At 44.1% G+C, this 20,697-nt stretch overlaps 2 protein-coding genes across 4 annotated transcripts in view; one reads left to right on the forward strand and one right to left on the reverse strand.

Moving 5' to 3' along the window:
• The window catches only part of Gnb4 (G protein subunit beta 4), a 45,080-nt gene extending 33,535 nt beyond the window's left edge, over positions 1-11,545 (forward strand). Inside the window, exons 9-10 of one of the 2 annotated variants that reach the window (XM_075950625.1) lie at positions 3,807-4,023; positions 6,948-11,545. In XM_075950625.1, coding sequence (XP_075806740.1) covers positions 3,807-4,023; positions 6,948-7,054 — 324 coding nt within the window. In that variant the 3' untranslated portion in view covers positions 7,055-11,545. The remainder of the gene's footprint in view (positions 1-3,806; positions 4,024-6,947) is intronic. The other variant, XM_075950626.1, reaches the window with a different exon arrangement.
• Positions 11,546-14,122: 2,577 nt separating this feature from the next.
• Mfn1 (mitofusin 1) overlaps positions 14,123-20,697 on the reverse strand; it is a 39,923-nt gene continuing 33,348 nt past the window's right edge. For both annotated transcript variants that reach the window (XM_075950623.1, XM_075950624.1), the window contains exons 15-18: positions 20,510-20,662; positions 19,151-19,347; positions 16,489-16,623; positions 14,123-14,711 (exon numbers count right to left, since the gene is read on the reverse strand). In XM_075950623.1, the coding sequence (XP_075806738.1) occupies positions 14,633-14,711; positions 16,489-16,623; positions 19,151-19,347; positions 20,510-20,662 (564 nt within the window). In that variant the 3' untranslated portion in view covers positions 14,123-14,632. The remainder of the gene's footprint in view (positions 14,712-16,488; positions 16,624-19,150; positions 19,348-20,509; positions 20,663-20,697) is intronic.

Below are 20,697 nucleotides of genomic sequence, written 5' to 3' on the forward strand. Positions count from 1 at the left end.
AGCACCTGTTATGGCATCCGCTCGGTCCATCCCTAGCTAACAGAAACTTGAGAGGAGTTTATTCTGGCTTACACATTAGGTGACAGTCCATCACTGAGGGCAGACAGGACAGGAACTCTAGATAGGAACCGGAGGCAGGAGCTGAGGCACAGACTGAGGAATGCTGGTTCCACTTGCTCCCTATGGATTGCTCAGCTTGGTTTTTTATAGCCCAGGATTACCTGTCTAGGGACGGTACAAAGCACTGTGGACTGGGCTCTTCCACATCAATCGTTCATCAAAAATGCCCCATAGGCTTGCCTACAGGCCCGTCTGATGGAGATGGAGGCATCTTAGCTAAGGCTCCTTCTTCCCAAATGACTATGGTTTGTATTGAGTGGACAGAACCTGAGCAATACAGAATCAAAGAGAGCCAGTGCTTGGTTCCCCTCTCTCAGATCAGCCTGCTTATACCATAGCACCCCAGGGAAGGCACACCTGCCCCACCCATCATGGGGCACTTTTTTTTTTTTTTGAGACAGGGTTTCTCTGTAGCTTTTTGGTTCCTGTCCTGGAACTAGCTCTTCTAGACCAGGCTGGCCTCGAACTCACAGGGATCCGCCTGCCTCTGCCTCCCGAGTGCTGGGATTAAAGGCCTGTGCCACCACCGCCCGGCTATGAGTCATTTTTACAAGGCTGAGTGTGTCCTCTTATAGTCAAAATTACCAAGGGCTTTTAAAAAATATGTACAGTGTGTGTGTGTGTGCGCGCGTGCACGTTTGTGTGCACCTGTGTGAGCAGATACTTTGAAGGCCAGAAGAATGCATCAAATATGGAGCCCCCAGAGGTGGGGTTAGAGTGGACTGTAAACTGCTTGATGTGGGCCCTGGGCACTAACCCCTGCTCACCTGGTAAGAGCAGCAAGTGCTGTCAGTTTGAAAAATCAGGAACAAATGTTAAATTTTATCCAACACTTTATCTGTTGAAATGTGTGGGTTCCCCCCTTCTCTGTCCCAGCCCCCACCCCGGGGTGTGTCTGTCTGCAGGCTACTGAGCGTTGAATGCAGGCCAACAGGAATGCTAGGCAGGTGCTCATTTTTGTTGTTTGTTTCTTCTTTAGGGCTTGGTAAAAGTTAATTTGTTTATTATTATTTTATTTTATTATTTTTTTGCTTTTTCGAGACAGGGTTTCTCTGTGGTTTTGGAGCCTGTCCTGGAACTAGCTCTTGTAGACCAGGCTGGCCTCAAACTCACAGAGATCCGCCTGCCTCTGCCTCCCGAGTGCTGGGATTAAAGGCGTGCGCCACCACCGCCCGGCGTTTATTATTATTTTAAATTTTGTGTGCGAGTGATGTGTGGTACGTGTGCATGAGTATGGGTGTAGAGACCTGTGTGTACACAATCAGAGGCCCAAACAAAACCAGCTGTCCTCTTCTGTAACCGGCTACCTTACTACTTAAAACAGGTCTCACTCAACTGGAAGCTTGCCTTCCTGGCTGAGCTGCCTCATCAGCAATGTCTCAGAATCATCTGCCCGTCCACAGTGCTGGGGTTACACTCAGCCACGCCCACAATGCTGGGGTTAAGGACACACTCAGCCAAGCCCAACTTGTCACCCAGGAGCTGGGGATTCAAGCTCCATGTCCTCATGTGCTCAGGCATGCTGAGCAAGTGCTCTCTCCAGCCCTACAACAGTGAGTTTACAGAGACTGATGCTGTTTTCCTTGTTTGTGGAATGAGGCACTAAGTGCCATCTTTGTTGAGTTGTTAGTAAACACTATTTCTGAAATGAAATAGTTGGGAGAAAAATATTGTATAAATAGGCTAGGCCTTAGGACAAAGACCATGCCATGGTCCCAGCACAGGAGAATTGCCGCCGATTTGAGGCCAGCCTGGGCTACAGAGTGAGGTCTGGGACAGCCAGTGCTACACAGAGAAACCAGTCTCAGAAACCAAAAGCCAAACAAGCAGCAGCAGCAGCAAGGAAAACAAAACAAAAGCCAAGAGTGGCCTGGAGAGGTGAGGGTACAGAAGGAAGCGGCTAGGAACACCAGCAGAGGGAGGAGGTTAGGGAAGGCTTTGAACTTCAAGGAACCAAACCACGAGGCGCATGGTGGGAGGAAGGAAGACTTTATGGTCCCAGGTCCTGCAGTCCTCCAGGAATCTATGAGGAAAGCATTTCCTGTTTGGAATGGAGAAGCCGTGTTCACTGAGAGCAGCCTCCGCCATTTCCAGGAACCTGTGAGCCTCGTCAAGCTGCTGCCCAGCAGAATTGTACCTGTGGGACTCTTAGTGAAACAGTCGGGGACTGTCTCCCTGTGCTTAATAACAGCTGGAAATAACACTGCCCCATTATATAAATCCTTCTCAAACTTCCAACTCTATAGTCAGATCTGAGAACGAAGAAAGATAAGCCAAGAAGCTGAGAGGATATAATTATAACATTTTTGTATTTAGTAATCAAAAACACAATCAAAGAAGTAAGTGAAGCCTAAACAAACCCGACTCCGTGAAGCCTTAACACGCTGGGAGTCACACTTGAGCCAATAAAACCAACGTACAGAGATTCTGTTTCTACGCAGTAAGAAATCGGTGTCAGCAGCTCAACTGCAGAAAACGGTTCCCGGGAGCTGGACTTGCTTTGACTAGGCACACGTGGAAAGGTGCACTGACCAGGGCTGCAGCAGGAAACGCTACTCAGGTGCCAGGCGTGCCTGGGTCTGTACCCCTCCATCGCCAGTGGAGGGGGAAGTTGTCTGTTTTCTGTCTTTCTGCATGTGTAATGTCTGTGATGTGTGTGCAGGTGTTGTGTATGCCAGAGGCTGACGTTGGGTGCCCTCTTCACCTTATTCAGAGGCAGGGACCTATACTAGTGCAGCTAGATGGCTTGCTTAGGGGATCCCCTCTCTGCCACCCAAATGCTGAGGTACAGGCAGGCCTCCACACTCGGCCAGCATTTACGGTTCCTGGGCTCCACAGCATGGCACGAGGGTGGCATTCATTAGCAACCCCAATGTAGTCTTCACAGGCACACGAGTGCTTTTACCTCCCGAGCCATCTCCCAGCCGCAGTGTTCTGTATGTTCTAAAATCTTTCCCATTTATTTTTCATAATAGAATTCTGGAATATTTAAGTAGACGTCCTGTACATAGTAATACTTGACTTACGATCAGCATGGGGAGTTTTGGTTTGCTCTGATTCTGACTCACGTGCAGGAACCTCCTCTTAGGCATCCTGGTGGCCCCTGGTCCTGGGAGGTCACTGCGCTGATGCTGACCTTAGTGTGGACATGCAGTCTGTGTCCGCTGTCCTAGTGCGGCACACTGTTCCTGACTCCTAAATGACAGGCACCCAGTATGTCTGTGCTGAAATGTATGGATCAGACAGGCGAAGGACCACAGGCGGCGTTACTAACACTGTGTGCTGCGAACACTGTGTGTTACTAACACTTTGCATGTGCTATACAGCCTAAATCTTCAACTAAAACGAAAGCCCAGAAGAGTAAAAATATGTATGTATTAGGCCTGGTGTGGTGGCTCACACCTTTGTAGTCCTAGCACTTAGGAGGCTGGAGCAGAAGTGTTGTGCGTTCTGGGCCAGCCTGGGCTACATGGCAAGACACTGGCTCACATAAAAAGAAACAAACTTCTCAGCAGTCACTGAAATGGAAAAAACAAAATTAGCCTCAGAGCCTGCCCCACCTCCCGTCCCTGGTTCTCTGTCTCCAGGTCTCCGCAGGCATCTATTATGGTGTTGACCAACCTCACCTCCAACGCCAGCCTCTCTGCCTCCATTGTTTTTACCTTGTTTTTTTTTTTTCTTTTTAGTTCTTCCCAAGTGGCTATGCCTTTGCCACGGGCTCCGATGATGCCACCTGCCGGCTCTTTGACCTCCGTGCAGACCAAGAGCTACTGCTGTATTCTCATGACAACATCATCTGCGGGATTACATCCGTGGCTTTCTCCAAGAGCGGCCGCCTTCTGCTAGCCGGCTATGATGACTTCAACTGCAGCGTGTGGGATGCGCTGAAAGGAAGCCGGGCAGGTCAGTGATGTGGCCAAGGCAGGTTCTGTTTCAGGAAGCCTGAAGAGGCTCCCACAGACACTGAGGCCGGCTGGGCATCCGGGAGCTGTCAGAGCAGGCGGCTCTCCTTTGTATCTTTATTACCTTTGATGGTAGCTGGAGGAACACTTACCCTACTGAAGAATGACATTAGGTCCTAGAATGGGAAATTAGGGGTCAGGAGCAGTAAATATAAATTGGTGCCTTCTTGCACTAATCAGTTTTCTTTTTCTTACATCCTGGTTGGTTTGTTTATTTATTATTCTGAGACAAATCCTTATGCTTGGAAGTCACTATAAAGGCCAGGCTGGCCTTGAGCTCAGTGTTACCCTGCCTCAGCCTTCCAAATGCTGGGATTGCTGGTGAATGCCGCCATCATAACCCTGCTAAGCTGTCACTTGGGGCTATACCATTGCTCTCTAACCTAACAGGAAGCATGGGTTCTGCAGTGGCTCATGCTCTTGATATAGGCAGACTGTCTTCCTGCCTCAACAGGAGCCCTGCCATTACAAGCGAACATAGCAACCATACTGGAACTGGGATTAAATGGAGTAATTTGTAATGTTAACTGAAATAATTTAAAATTATACTCCAGAAGCTGGGCAGTGGTGGTGCATGCCTTTAATCCCAGCACTCGGGAGGAAGATGCAGGTGGATCTCTGTTGAGTTCAAGGTTGGTCTGGTCTACGAGAGCTAGTTCCAGGACAGCTAGGACTGTTACACAGAGAAACCCTGTCTCGGAAAACCAACCAACCAACCAAACATATGGTGTGTATGTGTGTGTGTGTGTGTGTGTGTATGTATACATACTCCGTATACACATATGGCTGTGTGTACTTCGTTACTATAACACAGCGAACATATTTTCTGCACCCCAAGATAAACTGGTAGGGTGCAGTGGTGTGGTGCAGTGGTGTATACCTGTAATCCTAACACTCAGGAGACACACAGGAGGATCACAACTTTGAGGTCAGCCTGGGCTACACATCAAGACCCTCATCTCAGAAAAAAGCTTGAAATAGCACGTGTTACTGCCAGTTTTCTCCTTTTCCACACATCCCTGTCCCCTGAAACCCCTCCCTGTGCTCCCACCACTGTCTGACTGACTCAAGAGGAAAGCTGGGATCACAGTTTAACAAGTCAATTCTTATCTCCATTCTCACCAATCAGGAGACAGGTTAGTGGCTGATTCCCTAGTCTTAAGCTGGCATTGGTCGTGTGACTGGCATCACAGAAGAGCAAATGGGAGGGTGTCATCCCTTATTGTCCAATTGTTAATGCAGTTCTCTTTTGACACACCTGCCCCCACTTAGTCCCAGGGATCCCCATCTCCACTACTGTAGACCTTGTGGCTTCCAGCTCTGTTGCTGTCTTGTGCCTCTTTTGCTCAGTCCCCACCTTTAGAAGCCCCCAGAGTTGTTGGGCATACAGGCTCTCAGCTCTCATAGGAATTATCTTCTCAAGTCGGTTAACCAATCACAGAGTTCAGAGTTTGTACCTTGCAAGTAGATTTTTGTAAATAACATGTTGCCCAATGCCAGCGGCTCCAGAAATGAGGGATTCTGTATGTGGCTGTTACCTCAATCTGCTAGTATCAACTCATTTCTAACATGTTTGAGTTCCCGGTTTGCTTTGCTGATAGCTGTCTTCATTGGCGGGCTTAGCACAGTGTCTCACTTTAAAGCCAAATCCAGACTTGGGAGCCCTTCTCTTCCCTGTCCTTTCCGGGTGACTGGAGAGGCCACCTCTGTGCTTTCTTCTTACTTGGTATTCTAAGTAAAGTTGCCATCCATACACCGCCAGACTGGAAACGCTACAGGGAATACTTACACAGGATACACTTCTGAGAATGAAATATGTTTAAAGAGAGATAGTGGCTCTGCCATTGCACTTGAATCTCAGAGTCCCTGACCTTCGTGATTAGGAGGGCTGATGGGTGAGGCGGCTCTGAGGGAGCCAGTGACTGTTCATGCATTCCTTGACACGAGATAATGAAAGGATATTCTCATCTTCATTTGATATTTGCATTTTCACTCAAATCTTGAGAACTGTTTATTTTGTCCTGTGCAGTAAAAAAGGGGATGAGCGAGTCTCAGGTCACTGCAGCGAACAGGACGTAATGAGCTCGATGTCTTCATCAGGTTAAAACCAGTTTGTGTTTGGTGATGAACAGAAAGAACAAAATGAATGGTTTGGGTCTATTTTGGAGATAGGATGGAAGGCAACTGTCTTGTTCTTGTTGGAAAAGTACGCTGTATAGAACTTCCCTTTAAAAATGTGTTTTTATTGAAAGTAGCACAGTTCAATAGCAGAATAGGAATATCATGAACTTACTGAGATGTGGAATTTGTTTTTACATGTTTTCCTAGGCAGAAAAATTACAAAACTCCCAGGTACAATGGCACACACTTGCTATCCCAGCACCTGGGAGGTAAATGGAGGAGGATTGGGATCTTAAGATTATCTTTGGCTGGGTCACAAATTCAGGATCAGTCTGGATTACATGAGACCCCTCTTCTCAATTTTTCTTAAATGGTGGACAGTTTATTGCCCTGGAAAACTATTCAGCCTATTGTTGCTCCCAACTATGGTTTAAGGCTCCTAAGTGTTGTAGATAACAGGGTTCATTTTAAAAAGTAGGAGGTGAGTCACCTTTTGAACTGTAAAAACAAGAGACTCTTCTCAATTTTTCTTCCCTTTTTTCTTAAGATAATGACTCTTCAGAAATTGAAAGCACAAATTGATGTTTTCGTTTTTTAAAAAAACATTCACGTAACCCACGGAGTCTCGTGCTTGACTTACCCTGCCGGCTGTGTCCCCAGGCTGCCTGTTCGTTTTCTAGTCACCATCTGCATTGTAACGCACAACTTTTGCAGTTTTAACTCTGTATTGACCTTTCTTTGTAGGTGTCCTTGCTGGTCATGACAACCGTGTTAGCTGCTTAGGCGTGACTGATGACGGCATGGCTGTGGCCACCGGCTCCTGGGACAGTTTTCTTAGAATCTGGAATTAACAGTGTCCTGTGTTCTGTTCTCCAATGGCTATCTGGAGATCCATGCTACGGCCTACAGCTGTGAGAAGACACTCTTCCTTCTGTTTGCGGATGAGGATTTTTCTATTGAGATGACTACATACGAAAGAAAGCGTCTTTGAATAAAGTACAGCCAAATGGTGGTCAGAGACAATCAAGACTAAGGTCCCTTGCTGAGGGCGAAGGGCCTGGGTATTGAGCAGTTGTGCTGACATCAAGCCCGACAGATTCCTGCTTGTGCTGGTCCTTTCTCTGTAGATTAGAATGCACATTCTGTAGCGGGTGACTGTGTGTTTGCATTTTGTTAGGGACTCCCCTTGAACTCTGTATATATGAGAAACATCACATTTTTAAAGTATTGTCATGGTAGAGCCAGGACCCGTAATAGGCAGAAGTGATATTGTAGATATATGTGCTGTCTGAAGGTGTCCCCTTGGGCTCTGACATTGCATCTGAATCAGGATGGCCTCATGATTAGGAGGGCTGATAGGTGAGGTGGCTCTGCAGAAACCAGTGGCTGTTCATGCATTCTTTGCCATGCTGATCTAAGTAAGTGCTCCTTTTGAGTCATTTGAGGGGACAGGTGATGTGAAGACCAGAGGGTAAAAATTTCACCGACATAGGGGGGCACACTGAAATGTCATTACAATTTATTATAACCAGTAGACATTGGCATGTATGTTAATTTTTGGTATTCTAAAAGGCTGAGCCCTTTGAACCTTTAGATCTTGCTGTTAATTTCACATTCTGAAACCAAGTTTGTAGAATGTACTAGTATTTCAGAAGTTTGACAAAACCTGACTTGCCCCTGCTTCTGAAGACTCCTGTCCAGTATTCTCTGTAAAGGGTAGGAAACAGTGGCTCACCTTTAACATTTTTGAGAAATGTAAACTCATCCACTCAGCTGGCACTAACATATATAAGATGGCTTTATGAATTCTGTGTAATGTGAGATCTGAATTGGTATAAATTATCTGCACCCTTAAACCTTTGCTCTTCTATTTTGGTGGTGCTGCAGAAGGAATCTAGGGCCTTGTGCCCACCAGGCTCGCTCTGCACCCCAGCTCCTCAGATGCAAGCAAGCGTTCTGCTGCCGTGCAGTAATTCCTCCAGAGCACGACATACCTGTTCCTGCGCAGCTTGCAGCTGAGTGTGCAGAGCTGGCCCCTGGAGCCTACAGCATTGTTTCAGAGGGTCCGCTCACAGCAGGCTGTCCAATTGCTCTGTCCTGCCTCTCCTCTTGTTTTCTCCTAAAATTCAAATGACTGACAATAGCAGACTGTTACCTCTTGCTGGGTGCTGCCTTCATAGGTTACCAGGATGTATACAAAACATTGAAACTCAGTAACACATATGTTGCTGTTTAATAGTTTGTTAAAGTTGATCACCTGTAACTGTAACACTTCCAAACTCTGGCATTTTCCTCCTCATACTGTGACTGTGCCCGTGTATGTGTCTGCCGGGATGAAATCAGCAGCAGCTTTATTAAGGTCAGTTGCTCTTCACGTACTATAATGAACAGAGCCTCCTCTGTTCTGTGGGGCAGAAAGGGAATGAAAAGCTGACAGACACAGGAGAGCTGGGGCCATGGAAGAAACTGCAGCCCCCAGGAAGTGAGTTTGTTACATGGAATGGCCCAGAATTGGTGCTGCTGCATACAGGTGAACAAGGAGGCAGCCTTTACGGTACGCAGCTGGACCACGGAGACAGGGTTAGCTAATCTGGGTGAGGGCGCTATGGTGGACACGGCCCATTGACACTCATACTCAGGCCATTCTCCCGCACGTCTGAAGCAAGGGTCCTTGTCACAGCAGCGCCCATGTCACAGCACACATTCGCTCCCAACAGCAGAGAGGTGAACGAGATACAGTATTGAAGAGAAACAGATCATCAATGGCAGGTGTGACTGTACCTCAGTCCTCATTCTGGGACCCCTTTGCTCTTGCCTATTTGTGAAATAGAGAGGTTACTTTATGAAGCATAGCTCTCTGAAATAGGGAAGAATAAAAGACAGTGCTGGGCTGGAATCTAGCCCTCCTTGTATGTGCTGCGCTGTACCTCTGGGCTGCACCTGCAGCCTGCCCCACCCAAGCCAGAGTTGAGGCACACTAGAGGATCACAATCATTTCCCCAAAAGGGTGTGTTTCCAAGACTGCTGTGTAACTCAGAACTCATACAAAAACTCTGTGCAAAACAGCACTTCTAATATGTATTTTAAAACGGGGCTAAAGGATTTAATCTGTGGTAAAGTGCTTGAAGCGCAGGGCCCTGGGTTCAGTCCTCAGTTTTGTCAGTCAAAAGTCATACTGAAGAATTCTATGGCCCTAAATATTTTAAAATGGAATTCAGGGCATGAGAGTTGGCTAAGCAGAGAAGAGCACTTGTTACTCTTGCAGAGAACCTGGGTTCAATTCCCAGCAACCATGTGGCAGCTCACAACCACCTGTAACTCCAGTCTCAGGGAATATGACTCCCTTGGACACAAGGCAAACATTTGTACACATAGATCTATATTTAAAAAGGGGGTGTGCTTTCATGTTATTCAAAGCTTGTCCCTTACAATGCAGCTGGAGAGTAACCATGCAAACAAACATATGGCTCACTGCACACAGTGCCAATGTTTGGCACAGTAGTGACTGTAGTCAAGCTGCTTTCTACTGGTGGGTACCTTTAGGGTTTCTCTGCAGTTTGTTGTGGCTAAATACACTGGCTTGCCTGAGACATCCCAAAATTAGCCTATATAATGTGCCTTAGCAGGTTGATGCTTAGCATGCAAAACATCAAACAAAGTTTGAGACCAGCAAGATTTTAACATTTTGCTATGGCTTCTGCCTTGGCCTCTAGCTGAGTCCACAGCATTTTCCCCGAGAGTATTGCAAAGGCACACAATCTTTTCTAAGACATTCCTCAACGTGCTGTTCAACAAGGACAGCTCTACCCTGAGATGAGCAAGTTCATTTTTGGCAGCTGTGCTCCATGTAATATTCCAGGTCCCTTACGAGCTTGGACTCAGTTGTGATACACATATACTGTATTGAATTCCAAATTCATAAAAGCAGTGAGTGTTGGGCTCTGGTCCCTCAAGTTCAAGTCTAGTCAGTGGCTGTCATTTTAATTTTGACTTGGCAAGCTTATTGATGATGTGTTTCTGAGATGTAAGGAATTTGAATCTGAACATGACCTAGTGTAGTCCTGTAACCCTTCGCCTGGGGGGTTGCATGTGAAGGACCACAGAGGGACCACTGAGAGTTGAGGCCAGTCAGCCAGGGCTATGAGGTGGAAACCTTATTTATCCCAGGGACTGGAGAGATGGCTCTTCTCACAGAGCACATGAGTACAGTTCCCAGTTCAACTGCCTGTAACTTCAAGGGGCCCAAAGCCCTCTTCTGGCTTTCTCAGGCCCCGCACACACAAACCTAATTTAAATAAATCCCCCTTTGAAGAAAAAGAAACCCTATCTTAAAAAAAAAAAAAGACCATAAAAATGACCATTCTATTGTTGAAAGTACTCTCCAATCCCATTGAAGACTTAGGGTTAGGAGTAAAACTAAGCCTTTGTTTTAGAAGTGAAAGTATCCAGGGAAATTAAGTGGGTACGAACATCTTGGATTTTGAATCATAATGCACATTCTTGTATTAACTAGCCTAGAAAAACTGAATAAGCAGACCCCAGATGGACCCTGCCATCATTTAAATACGGAACATCCCTTTAGACTCTGCAGATCAGACCTGGCTTGTACTGTGTTTGTTTTCTGGCCACTGTGGAAAGCACTGGTTTTACCAAGATAATCTTAAACTGATCCTGTGGGACGTGAGGCGCACAGCAGGCTCACTTCTGCTGCTCACTGCTTACAACAGGTGCTCATGGGATGTCTGAGTCAGCACTGTTAGCCACAGGCAGATGGAACATCTTGTATTTAGGAAATATTTTCCATATTTATAGTTTTCTAAGAGTTTTTTTTTTCTTAAACCCAATGGCTGATTTTGTAAAACAGGTGTAATAATGTAGCATTATGAGGAAAAAAACTTTTCAACTATAAGAACTGTATCCAACAAAATCTTCCATAGCATAGTCTGTTAACTCGGACTTCTGTGATACAGCTGTAGGCTGTCCAGGCCCTTCTGTCTTTATACAATGGTGCTCTAACCTATCACTTTCTCCTCGAAGAGGCTTCTCTTTGAACATCTGCATTGTCTCACCGAAGCCATCAGATAGCATAAATGTGTCTTGAAGCAGATTTGAGAATTTTTCTATAAGGCACCTTGGAAATGTCCTCAAGTATTTTCAACACAGCCAGCTGACTGTGAATGTCAGCCATATGTCTAAAGCTTTCCCATACAAGCAGAGGACCTGTGCCAGGATCCAACAGTGCTGAGCTAGAACAGTGATCCCCTATTTGTACAGTAGCTTGTGCAATGCTGTTGTAGTGAGCTGTACTATACTCTGTAATCAATAAAGTGCTTTTCACTGTCTTCATTGTACCATGTTTTTAGTCAAATTTTAGTGAGATTTTTAAAATTAAGTCCCAGAACTAATTCAAATTTAGTACTTCCATAGTTAACTCTACTTCCTTTGTTTAAATGCTGTTTTTGTTGTTGTTGTTTAATAAGAAAGGAAGTAAGGGAGAGACTGGTGTGTCACTGACCCAAAGCTAGCTTTTAGTTTATTATTAAAGCCACCAATTTCTCATTCACAGATAGGTCATTCCTCCCCGTGTGGAGCACAAGAGCAGGTCTGTAGTTCTAGTAATTGGGAGACACACACAGGAAGATCCCAAGTTTGAGGCCAGCTTGGACTACATGTAAGACCATGTCTCAAAAGAAACAACATGCTTCCCCTGTAGCTCACTTGGGGTAATTTAGTTCCATTTTTTAAATTGAAAAAAAATCTATTCAATGTTTATATCTCAATTTTAAGATTAATGAAAGAGTTTGAAATAGTTACCAAGACAAACATAAAACATTAGAGTCAGGCATGATACACGCCTTTAATTCCAACATTTGGGAGGCAGAGGCAGGTAGATTTCTGAGTTTGAGACCAGTCTGATCTACAGATCAAGTTCCAGGATGGCCAGGGCTACACAGAGAAACCCTGTGTCGAAAACACCACCTACAGAAAAGGTTTGTATTCTACCTGTTTAGGGAGTCCTGCTGGCTCAGTACTTAAAGTTGCATGCCTACCACGGAAAACCTCTCAAACTGCCACTGACAGTGGCAAACCGGGGCTCTCTCCCTGTGACTGGCCAAAGGAACTAAATGACAGTGGTGCAGTCATCGGGGCCTCAGGTGTGAGAAAGACTTCCATGACTATCATGAGAATGACTGGGATAGAAATGAAAAGTCACTAACAGATAGATGCTGCATTTATCAACTAATGGCAAATAGGTTTATTGTCACCTTTCAAGCTTGCATACTTATAAAAATGTTTTGTAAAAAGTTAAAGATCATATAAAGTTTATAAAACTGTAAACATACACAGTAAATCATCAAGTATGTGTGTAGTAACTGAGCAGAAACAGTCATGATTACATTCTGTGTAATGCATGAGCCCAGCCACAGGTGCACTCCAGTCTGGTAGAAAAGCTGGCTTCCAGCAGTAAAACAATCTTTTCTCAACAGCCACGACTTCATCAGCTGGGAACTGCACTCCTATCCAGTGACGGAAAGCGTTCTGAACTATGAACACTCATTCCCAGACTGAGAGTACAGAGATCACCTGGAGGGCTTCTTGAAGCTTGCTGCAGACTCCAAACTTGATATGATTCTACAACTGTTGAGCTTGAGAACCTGCACTTACAAGTTTCAAAGTAATGTTGATAACCCAGTGATCAGACCCAGAGAACTACACAGAAGCATGCTAATTATGTGGCCAGAAGTTAAAGTGCTCGGTGTAACTTTGTAACTTAGGTTAGCAGGCCTTGATTTCAGATAAGTTTTTCATGTAATTTTCACCTAATCACACTTGGTTACCATTGGGGGGGGTGAAATATCAGCAATAAAAGCAAAATGTAGTCACGTGTGTTTAAATTTGAATACTGCAGCCCTAAACCCAATTTTCCTAAAGCGTAAGTAAGTTTGAAACTTTTTGATGGTCTAAATAATGGTATAAAATATTAGCCGGGCGATGGTGGCGCACGCCTTTAATCCCAGCACTCGGGAGGCAGAGGCAGGCGGATCTCTGGGAGTTCAAGGCCAGCCTGGTCTACAAGAGCTAGTTCCGGGACAGAAACCAAAGCTACAGAGAAACCCTGTCTCAAAAAATCAAAAAAATAAATAAATAAAAAATATTGTAACATTCTTTAAAATTTTAAAAATAAGAGATGTACCTATGGTAGGTGCACACCTTTAATCCCATCACTTAGGAGGTGGATCTCTGTGAATTCAAGGACAACCAAATGCAGTGTACTGTCCCCTGGATGGCACAGCTGGCATCTACAAAATACCCATAGGTTTGCACTTTATTTTCATGGTCAGGTCAGAGAAGCAACCTTCCTTGCCATTTAAAAGTACTTCCATAGACACTGTCAACCGGCCTCTAACACAGAGGAACACATAATACCCGAACCATAAACATTTCACTAACACAGTGATTTTTGTGGTTGTTTTGTTTTGTTTTTTTCAAGATGGTTTCTTTGTATAGTAGTCCTGGTTGTCCTGGAACTCACTTTGTAGACCAGGCTGGCCTCGAACTCACTGAGATCCACTTGTTTCTACCTCCTGAGTGCTGGGATGCCACCATTGCCTGGCAAGAGTGATAATTTTTAATGGGGCCCAAAGAAATCCATGTAATTAAAGTGGGGAATTCATGAAATTCTAGTGGGGACAAGCCCAGTGTGTCAGTGCGATTCCTCCCAAGGATCCATTTGTCACAGTCATGTCACCATACACCACGCACACCTCCTGTGCCCCATGCTAGCCATCCCTTCTGACCGTCCAGCTCACGTTTAGGCAGAAGACCTCTCCTTGTTGGACTCAAGGCTGGAAATGTTAGAGACAGAGCAGAAGACCAGAGCCAGATACTTCATACGTGACTATAATGACAGGCCCTCCTACGATTTCACATGAGTTTTAATGAGGATAAAACTGTGTAGTAATGGTTACATCCTTGCTGTGAGGGCGAAACCCAGGAGCAGCCCACACTCCCTGGTGTGAACAAATCATCTGATAAAGAAATTCCATATTCCCATTAAAGAAGGCATCAAGAACTAGTGAAGGAAGATGAAAAGATCTCTAACTCCTGGATGCCAGGAAGCAGTTACTCAGAATCAAAGACAGAAAGCCCTGGTTAAGAGTCGCAGGATGCCTCAGAGGCTGCACAGCTGGTTCCACTGATTCTAAAGGAACCCATCATTTAACCCGACAGTTCAGTCTTTAAACTACCGCTAATGATGTTATTGCGACACTTCAAAAAGTGTGACCCCCCCAAGACAGGTCATTACCACAGTCTCTGCAACGCATCAGTACTCAGAGTAGTAATTCATACTGAGGTCATTTCATAAAAATAGTTCTCCCCTTCTTCCAAGTCCACTTCCTCCAATGCAATCAGCACAGCAACGTTTGTTAAGATTCTTCATTGCTTGAGTGCAGAAATTGCTTCGAAAAATTCTCCAGCTCACTTTCAAGTTGAACGGCTTTATTTCTAGTTAAGACAATGAATACACCTAATTATCCGAACAGTCAGTGAGAAAAATATGTTCTCTCCACACTAAGAAACAGTCCTCTAAGCAGCTGTGGCCATCCTTATTGAAACTCATATATGATTGCTACCACGTGGCTCCTGCCATGCTCACAGTGAACACCTCAGAGTCTGGAGCGGTAATAAGGTGTGGACTTCAGTATTAAAACAGTCTAACAGACAGCTTAAACAGGAGTCACATCTTACTTACATCACGGTCATAACTGTACAGTGTAAAGTACTGAATGACTCATACACTACATGCAAAGAAGCTGGCAAGGAACACATTAGGACTATATTTGATGTAATAAGCTGTCTATGAGAGGAAGCCCTGACTGAACTGCCAGATGCAGATCTACGCAGCATATTCGCATACCATGCCAGGGCATATACTCACAAAGAAGGGACTCTATTTCGAGAGGAGTTGTTTTGCCCTCTCTGCACGTGTGGCTGAGGTCACAGAAGTGAAATGTGCGTACGTTGGTGAATATATTTCTTCAGGTGACACTCTTGAGACACTAGACAGGATGGCTGAGCCTAAGTTGGTACAGCTGTGGTCCCAACCCACCATGCGCTGCTAGGCTAGACTGACTTCCAAGAGGACTGCACTGTGAACATCAGAGTGCACTTGGACACACTCGGGGCTGTGCTGCAGCCTACTGTCTAGGCTGGAAACTGGCTTGTGGTGAGAACGCTACAATTCATGAAAACAGAAGTTAAGCACTGTGCTGCACTGTGCCCTTGCAAAGGTGATGACGAATGTGAGCGCTGTGTTGACACATTTTCATTTGACTAATTACATATGCACCCCAAACTCAGGCCGTGAGGACCATCCTCCAATCTGTAAACACTAGCCATAAAGCTGTTCTTTGATGCAGAGCTATAAGCTGTATGATCCCTGAATCAGCAGTGTTGCTCAGGTGGTACACAACAATACGCCCAGACATGCTGGCAAGGGAGTAAAAATAACTGCCAAGTTAGACCTGATGGTGACACTTCCGCTACTGTCTCCCAAAGGATCCATAATAAGTCATAACAAAGCAGAAGTCCAATTTATCAGGACACTTGTATATTCACTGCTTCAAAGCAAGTGTTCTCAGTCCTCAGAAAGAACAGAAGCTATGTTTTTGGTTTTATTTGTCTGTTTGGGTTTTTTTGAGTAAAGTCTCCAGTGGTCCAGGCTGACCTTGACCGTGCTGACACAATGCCCAACTGACATTTTAAATTACTGAACTTCTGTTCTGAAAGAGAATTATCCTAGCCTAACAGAGAGTAGAAGTCCTGGAAATTTCCTTTGGCTCAGATGGATTCCTGCTGCAACTGGCTTTCACTGAAATTTCAGAGCACGAGGGAATATAAACATGGAAAGATTTATTTTATGTGTGTTGGCCTACATGTATGTACTTGCACTTGCTTGACTGGTGATGAAAAATGTCAGAAGGCACAGAATCTCTTAGAACTAGAGTTATAGGTGGCTGCTGGGTGCCCTTTCCTGTCTGTATACAGTCTTTAGTTTTATGAAGTCCATGTGGGTGCTGGGAACCAAGTAGGTTTCTCCAGAAAAGTATCAAGTATTCTTGCGAGCCATCTCTCCAGCCTCAAACATGAACTCTTAATTTAAAGCAACAAGAAAAGTTAATTTAAAAGTTCTAATACAAAGTCATTAGTGACGTCATATAATTACCATTTTGGATGTGAGATGAAATTAGATATTCATGTTATTGAGAGGGAAAAAGTTTACCTTAAGAGCTTTGAGTTGTTTTGTATTTTCTCCAGCTGATCTATTTCTTTGGATAATTTAGCAATTTCTTCTTCCAGATGTTTTTGAGTAACATCAACTTGTTGGCACAGTCTAGCAAAAGTGGTAGCCATTTCTCTAAAAAAAATAGAAAGAGAGAGAGAGAGAGATGTTTTCTGAAACAAATATATATTAATAAGAAAACCTTAGTTTTGTTTTTGAGACAGGGTTTTGTTTTGTTTTGAATATAGTCCTGGCTGTCCTGGAACTCAAATCCACCTGCCTCTCTCTGCCTCTGGAGTGCGGGGACTAAAGGTATGCACCACTATGCTCGGTTAAAGAGGAAACTTCAATACCAGCTAAGCCAGAAGGCCAGCACGACACTTGGAAGCTTAGGACAACTGCAGGCTCCTTTATTTTACCTGAAGACAACATACTCACAAGACTTGGCTTCAGCTGCCACAGGGCCGTGAATACAAACCAGACAAATGCTAGGACTGCTAGAAGAAAACAAAGGCAGCACCCAGAAGACAGAGGAGCAGAAGAGGACTTTCAGGAGTTTAGGCCAACAACTGACAAGAGGAAACTCATAAACTGACAAGCCTCTTTACAGCAAAGGACACAATCAACTGGAGGAAGAAACCCATAGTGTGGAATAGATCTTGTCAGTTGTAAATCTGAGAGATTAGTATCCAGAATGTAGAAAGAACTCAAAAAAACAAAAGTCAAGAAAACAAACCACCCAAGTAAAAAAAAAGGGGGGGGGGCTTTAGATCTGAACATAGTCCTCAAAAGAAGAAAAATGGCTTAAGAAACATCTCAAAAATTATTCTACCATATGACCCAGATGCTGGATTCAATCTCCTCCTTCAGACATACTTGCTCAGCTCATTGGTGCTCTATGGGCAACAGTGAGAAATGGACACATACATGTCCTTCAGCTGATGGAAATGTGGTACAGAAACACTATGGAAAACTGCTCAGCAGCAAAGAAAAATGAAATCATGAACTTTCCAGGTAAATGGACAGAACTAAAAAAGATCACACTGAGTGAGGTAACCCAGACTTAGAAAGACAAATACAAACACTGCCCCTGGTTTAAAGGAATTCAATACACTTCTTCTAATATTTAAATATACAACACTGCCCCTGGTTTAAAGGAATTCAATACACTTCTTCTAATATTTAAATATACAAACACTACCCCTGGTTTAAAGGAATTCAATACACTTCTTCTAATATTTAAATATACAACACTGCCCCTGGTTTAAAGGGATTCAATACACTTCTTCTAATATTTAACTGTTATAAAAGCAGAAACTGGGGGTTTGTGGTTAAGAATAGTTGGTGCTCCTGAAGAGGACCTGGGCTTGGTTCCTGGCACTCACATGATGGCTCACACCAACTGTAACTCCAGTTCCCGAAGATCTGGTGCTCTCTTCTCATCTCCAAGAACACTAGGCACACATGTGGTACAGAGACATATGGTGGACCACAGCCCAAGAATAAAATTGTGTGAGAATTGAGTGCTTGTGAGAAAACTCAGAAAACAGGACAAGAGTCTTGTGACCACAGTTTCTTCAAGAACATGGTTCTTGGAATGTGTTTTGTGCCTCTCCCTGGTGTAGCAGACAGAGGAGTTTCTTTCAGACTATTCATTACAACTGGCTATTGTTATTTGCTTTTATGCCCCTATGCAAAGACATATTTCTGCTGTATGAGGCTTGTCCTTGTGACTGTATGCTTTACCTATGTGACTCTTCTTAACCTTCAGAGTATAAACTGTCTGATGCCCTGAATAAACGTGGCTACTGCATGAGACTTCAGCTTGCTTCCTTTATTGCCTCCATCCTCCCAGGTCCCACTGCCTCCAGAGCAGTAAATAGACATATATGCAGGTGTAACATTCAAATCCATAAACTAAATCTAAAAAACAATGGCAAGTATGGTAGCCTCTTCCTTTAATCCCAGCACTCAGGAAGCAGAGGCAGGAAGATCTCTGTGAGTTCAAAGCCAGCCAAGTCTACAGAGTGAGTCCAAGATCAGTCAGAGCTTTACTATGAGTGTGATTTTACTCAGTAACAACTTTTTTTAAAAAAAGAAAAGAAAAAAAAAAGAGAAAGTGGGTAGACCTAGAACTATAAGAAAATCCTTTTGAGATCTAAAAACCAATGCTGTTACAGACTTGAAGTTTGAATTATGATAGTAAAAAGCACATTCTATTCATCACAAAATCACCAGGGCAAAGAGGACTCAGGAGATTGAGGCAGGAGGATGGCCATGAGTTAGAGGCCAGCCTGGGCTACAATGAGACCCTGTCTTAACAAAACAAAACAAACAAGCAAAAACGAGAAGTCTGTCCACTTAATTGAGCCCATTTAATGAATGCTAAAAATTCAATCTTCATAATGAAGGAACCACAAGCATTTGAATAGGATCATAACTTAGAATAGGTTTGCTAAATAACTATTTGTTAAAGACAGCTCTCCTTCCTTCTAAAGCGTTCCTATACACCAACTTCCAAATGTTCAACCCTAATCTACCAGGGAATGAGGAGTGGAGTGCTGAGAGGGAAAGCAGGGGCGAGCTCTTGCTGTCTTGGATGTGACTACACATGTGCTCACCAACTGCAGAGATCCTCTGCAGGCTGCACCTCCCTACTTACTGCTGGACTTGGTGGCTGCAGTTTGCACTTGTGAAGCTCACAATCATCTGCAGCTTTTCGGTTGCATAGTTCACAAATTGCTGCTTAAATGCTCGCTCTTTAGCGCGGGTGGTCCAAGTCAACCTTTCATAAAGGTACAAAGCTCCATACATACTTAAGGAAACAGAGATGAGTTTCCAGCCCACTGTTTTCCAAATCTGCAAGACAAAGTCACAGCTCACTGTGAGAAATAAACACATTAGAAGGAGACAGTAATCATCTTCTAAAAATGTATAGACCTTCCTCATAAGGAAATCTGATAGAAAAAATATAAACACTAAGATGGAGTTTCACAGCCTGCCACAATTGATGGGCTGAATTAAGCTCCCTCCCTTGTAAAGTTTTCTTTAATTTTTTTTTTATGTATAAGTGTTCTGTCTGCCTACATGAATGTATGCCAGATGTGTGTGCCGTGCCTATGGAGGCCAGTAGATGGCATCAGAACCCCCAGGACTAGAATTACAAATGGCTGAGCTGCCATGTGGGTGCGGAGAACCAAGCAGGGGTCCTCTGAAGAGCACCACACCTTAACCATCTCTTCAGCACCAACTTGGTATTATCCCCCCAAAAAAAGGAAGAGAGAAAGAAAATTATATTTTAGGTTGAATGTTTCAAACATTATAACAGCACATACATGCTGTTAATGAATAAAAAAACTGAACATAACTTACTAATAATATTTAACACTTAAGACAGCTCCCATTGGTATTCAGAGACAGTCCTGCAGGACATCATGTTTGTTGTCAAAGATTAAACCAGCCCTCACAAAAGAAAGGCAAGTTTTCTACCAACTTGGCTCTTTCTTGTTATGTCAATATATAAATAAATCACTTATTTATGTGCTATAGTGAGAAAATAGGTCATTTTATTAAAAGTCAGATACGGTTAGGAAGGTAATTCAGTGGTATAATGCCTATTTGGCATGTGCAAGGCTCTGGGGGCACTGCCCAAAGGAAAACAAACAAACAGCAAACAGAAACCAACTCAACAGCTTTCACCCTAAACTTACAGGTAAGGGTGCAGGTAGGTAGGGGTGCAGGTGTGCATGTGTTTTTATGATAAGTTACATCTGTAAAATCTTAGTCACTACTTTTTTGTTGTTGTTTTTGAGACAGAGTTTCTCTGTGTAGCTGTGGCTGTCCTGGAACTATCTCTGTAGACCAGGCTGGCCTTGAGTTCACAGAGATTCACCCGCCTCTGCCACCGAAGTGCCGGGATTCAAGGTGTGCACCACCACTACCCAGCTCCTTAGTCACATTTACAATTACAAATTTTCAGATGCTTGAAAGTTCCTGAGAATATTAAAGAACTGTTTCTTACCACTCCCCCAACAACTAAGATGCCCATGGAGGTTCTAGATGTGAGAGATGCCAATCCTGTAATCAAGGTGATCATGAGCTCTTCCTGAGCTGCACCGTCTGGGGTTGCTGGATTAGGAGAAGCAGTGGGAGTTGAAGCCAAAGATCTGGGGAGCTGGAGAATTTAGGAGAAGAAAACAACAACAAAAA

This window comes from Microtus pennsylvanicus, chromosome 16 (assembly GCF_037038515.1).
Source record: "Microtus pennsylvanicus isolate mMicPen1 chromosome 16, mMicPen1.hap1, whole genome shotgun sequence".
NCBI lineage: Eukaryota > Metazoa > Chordata > Mammalia > Rodentia > Cricetidae > Microtus > Microtus pennsylvanicus.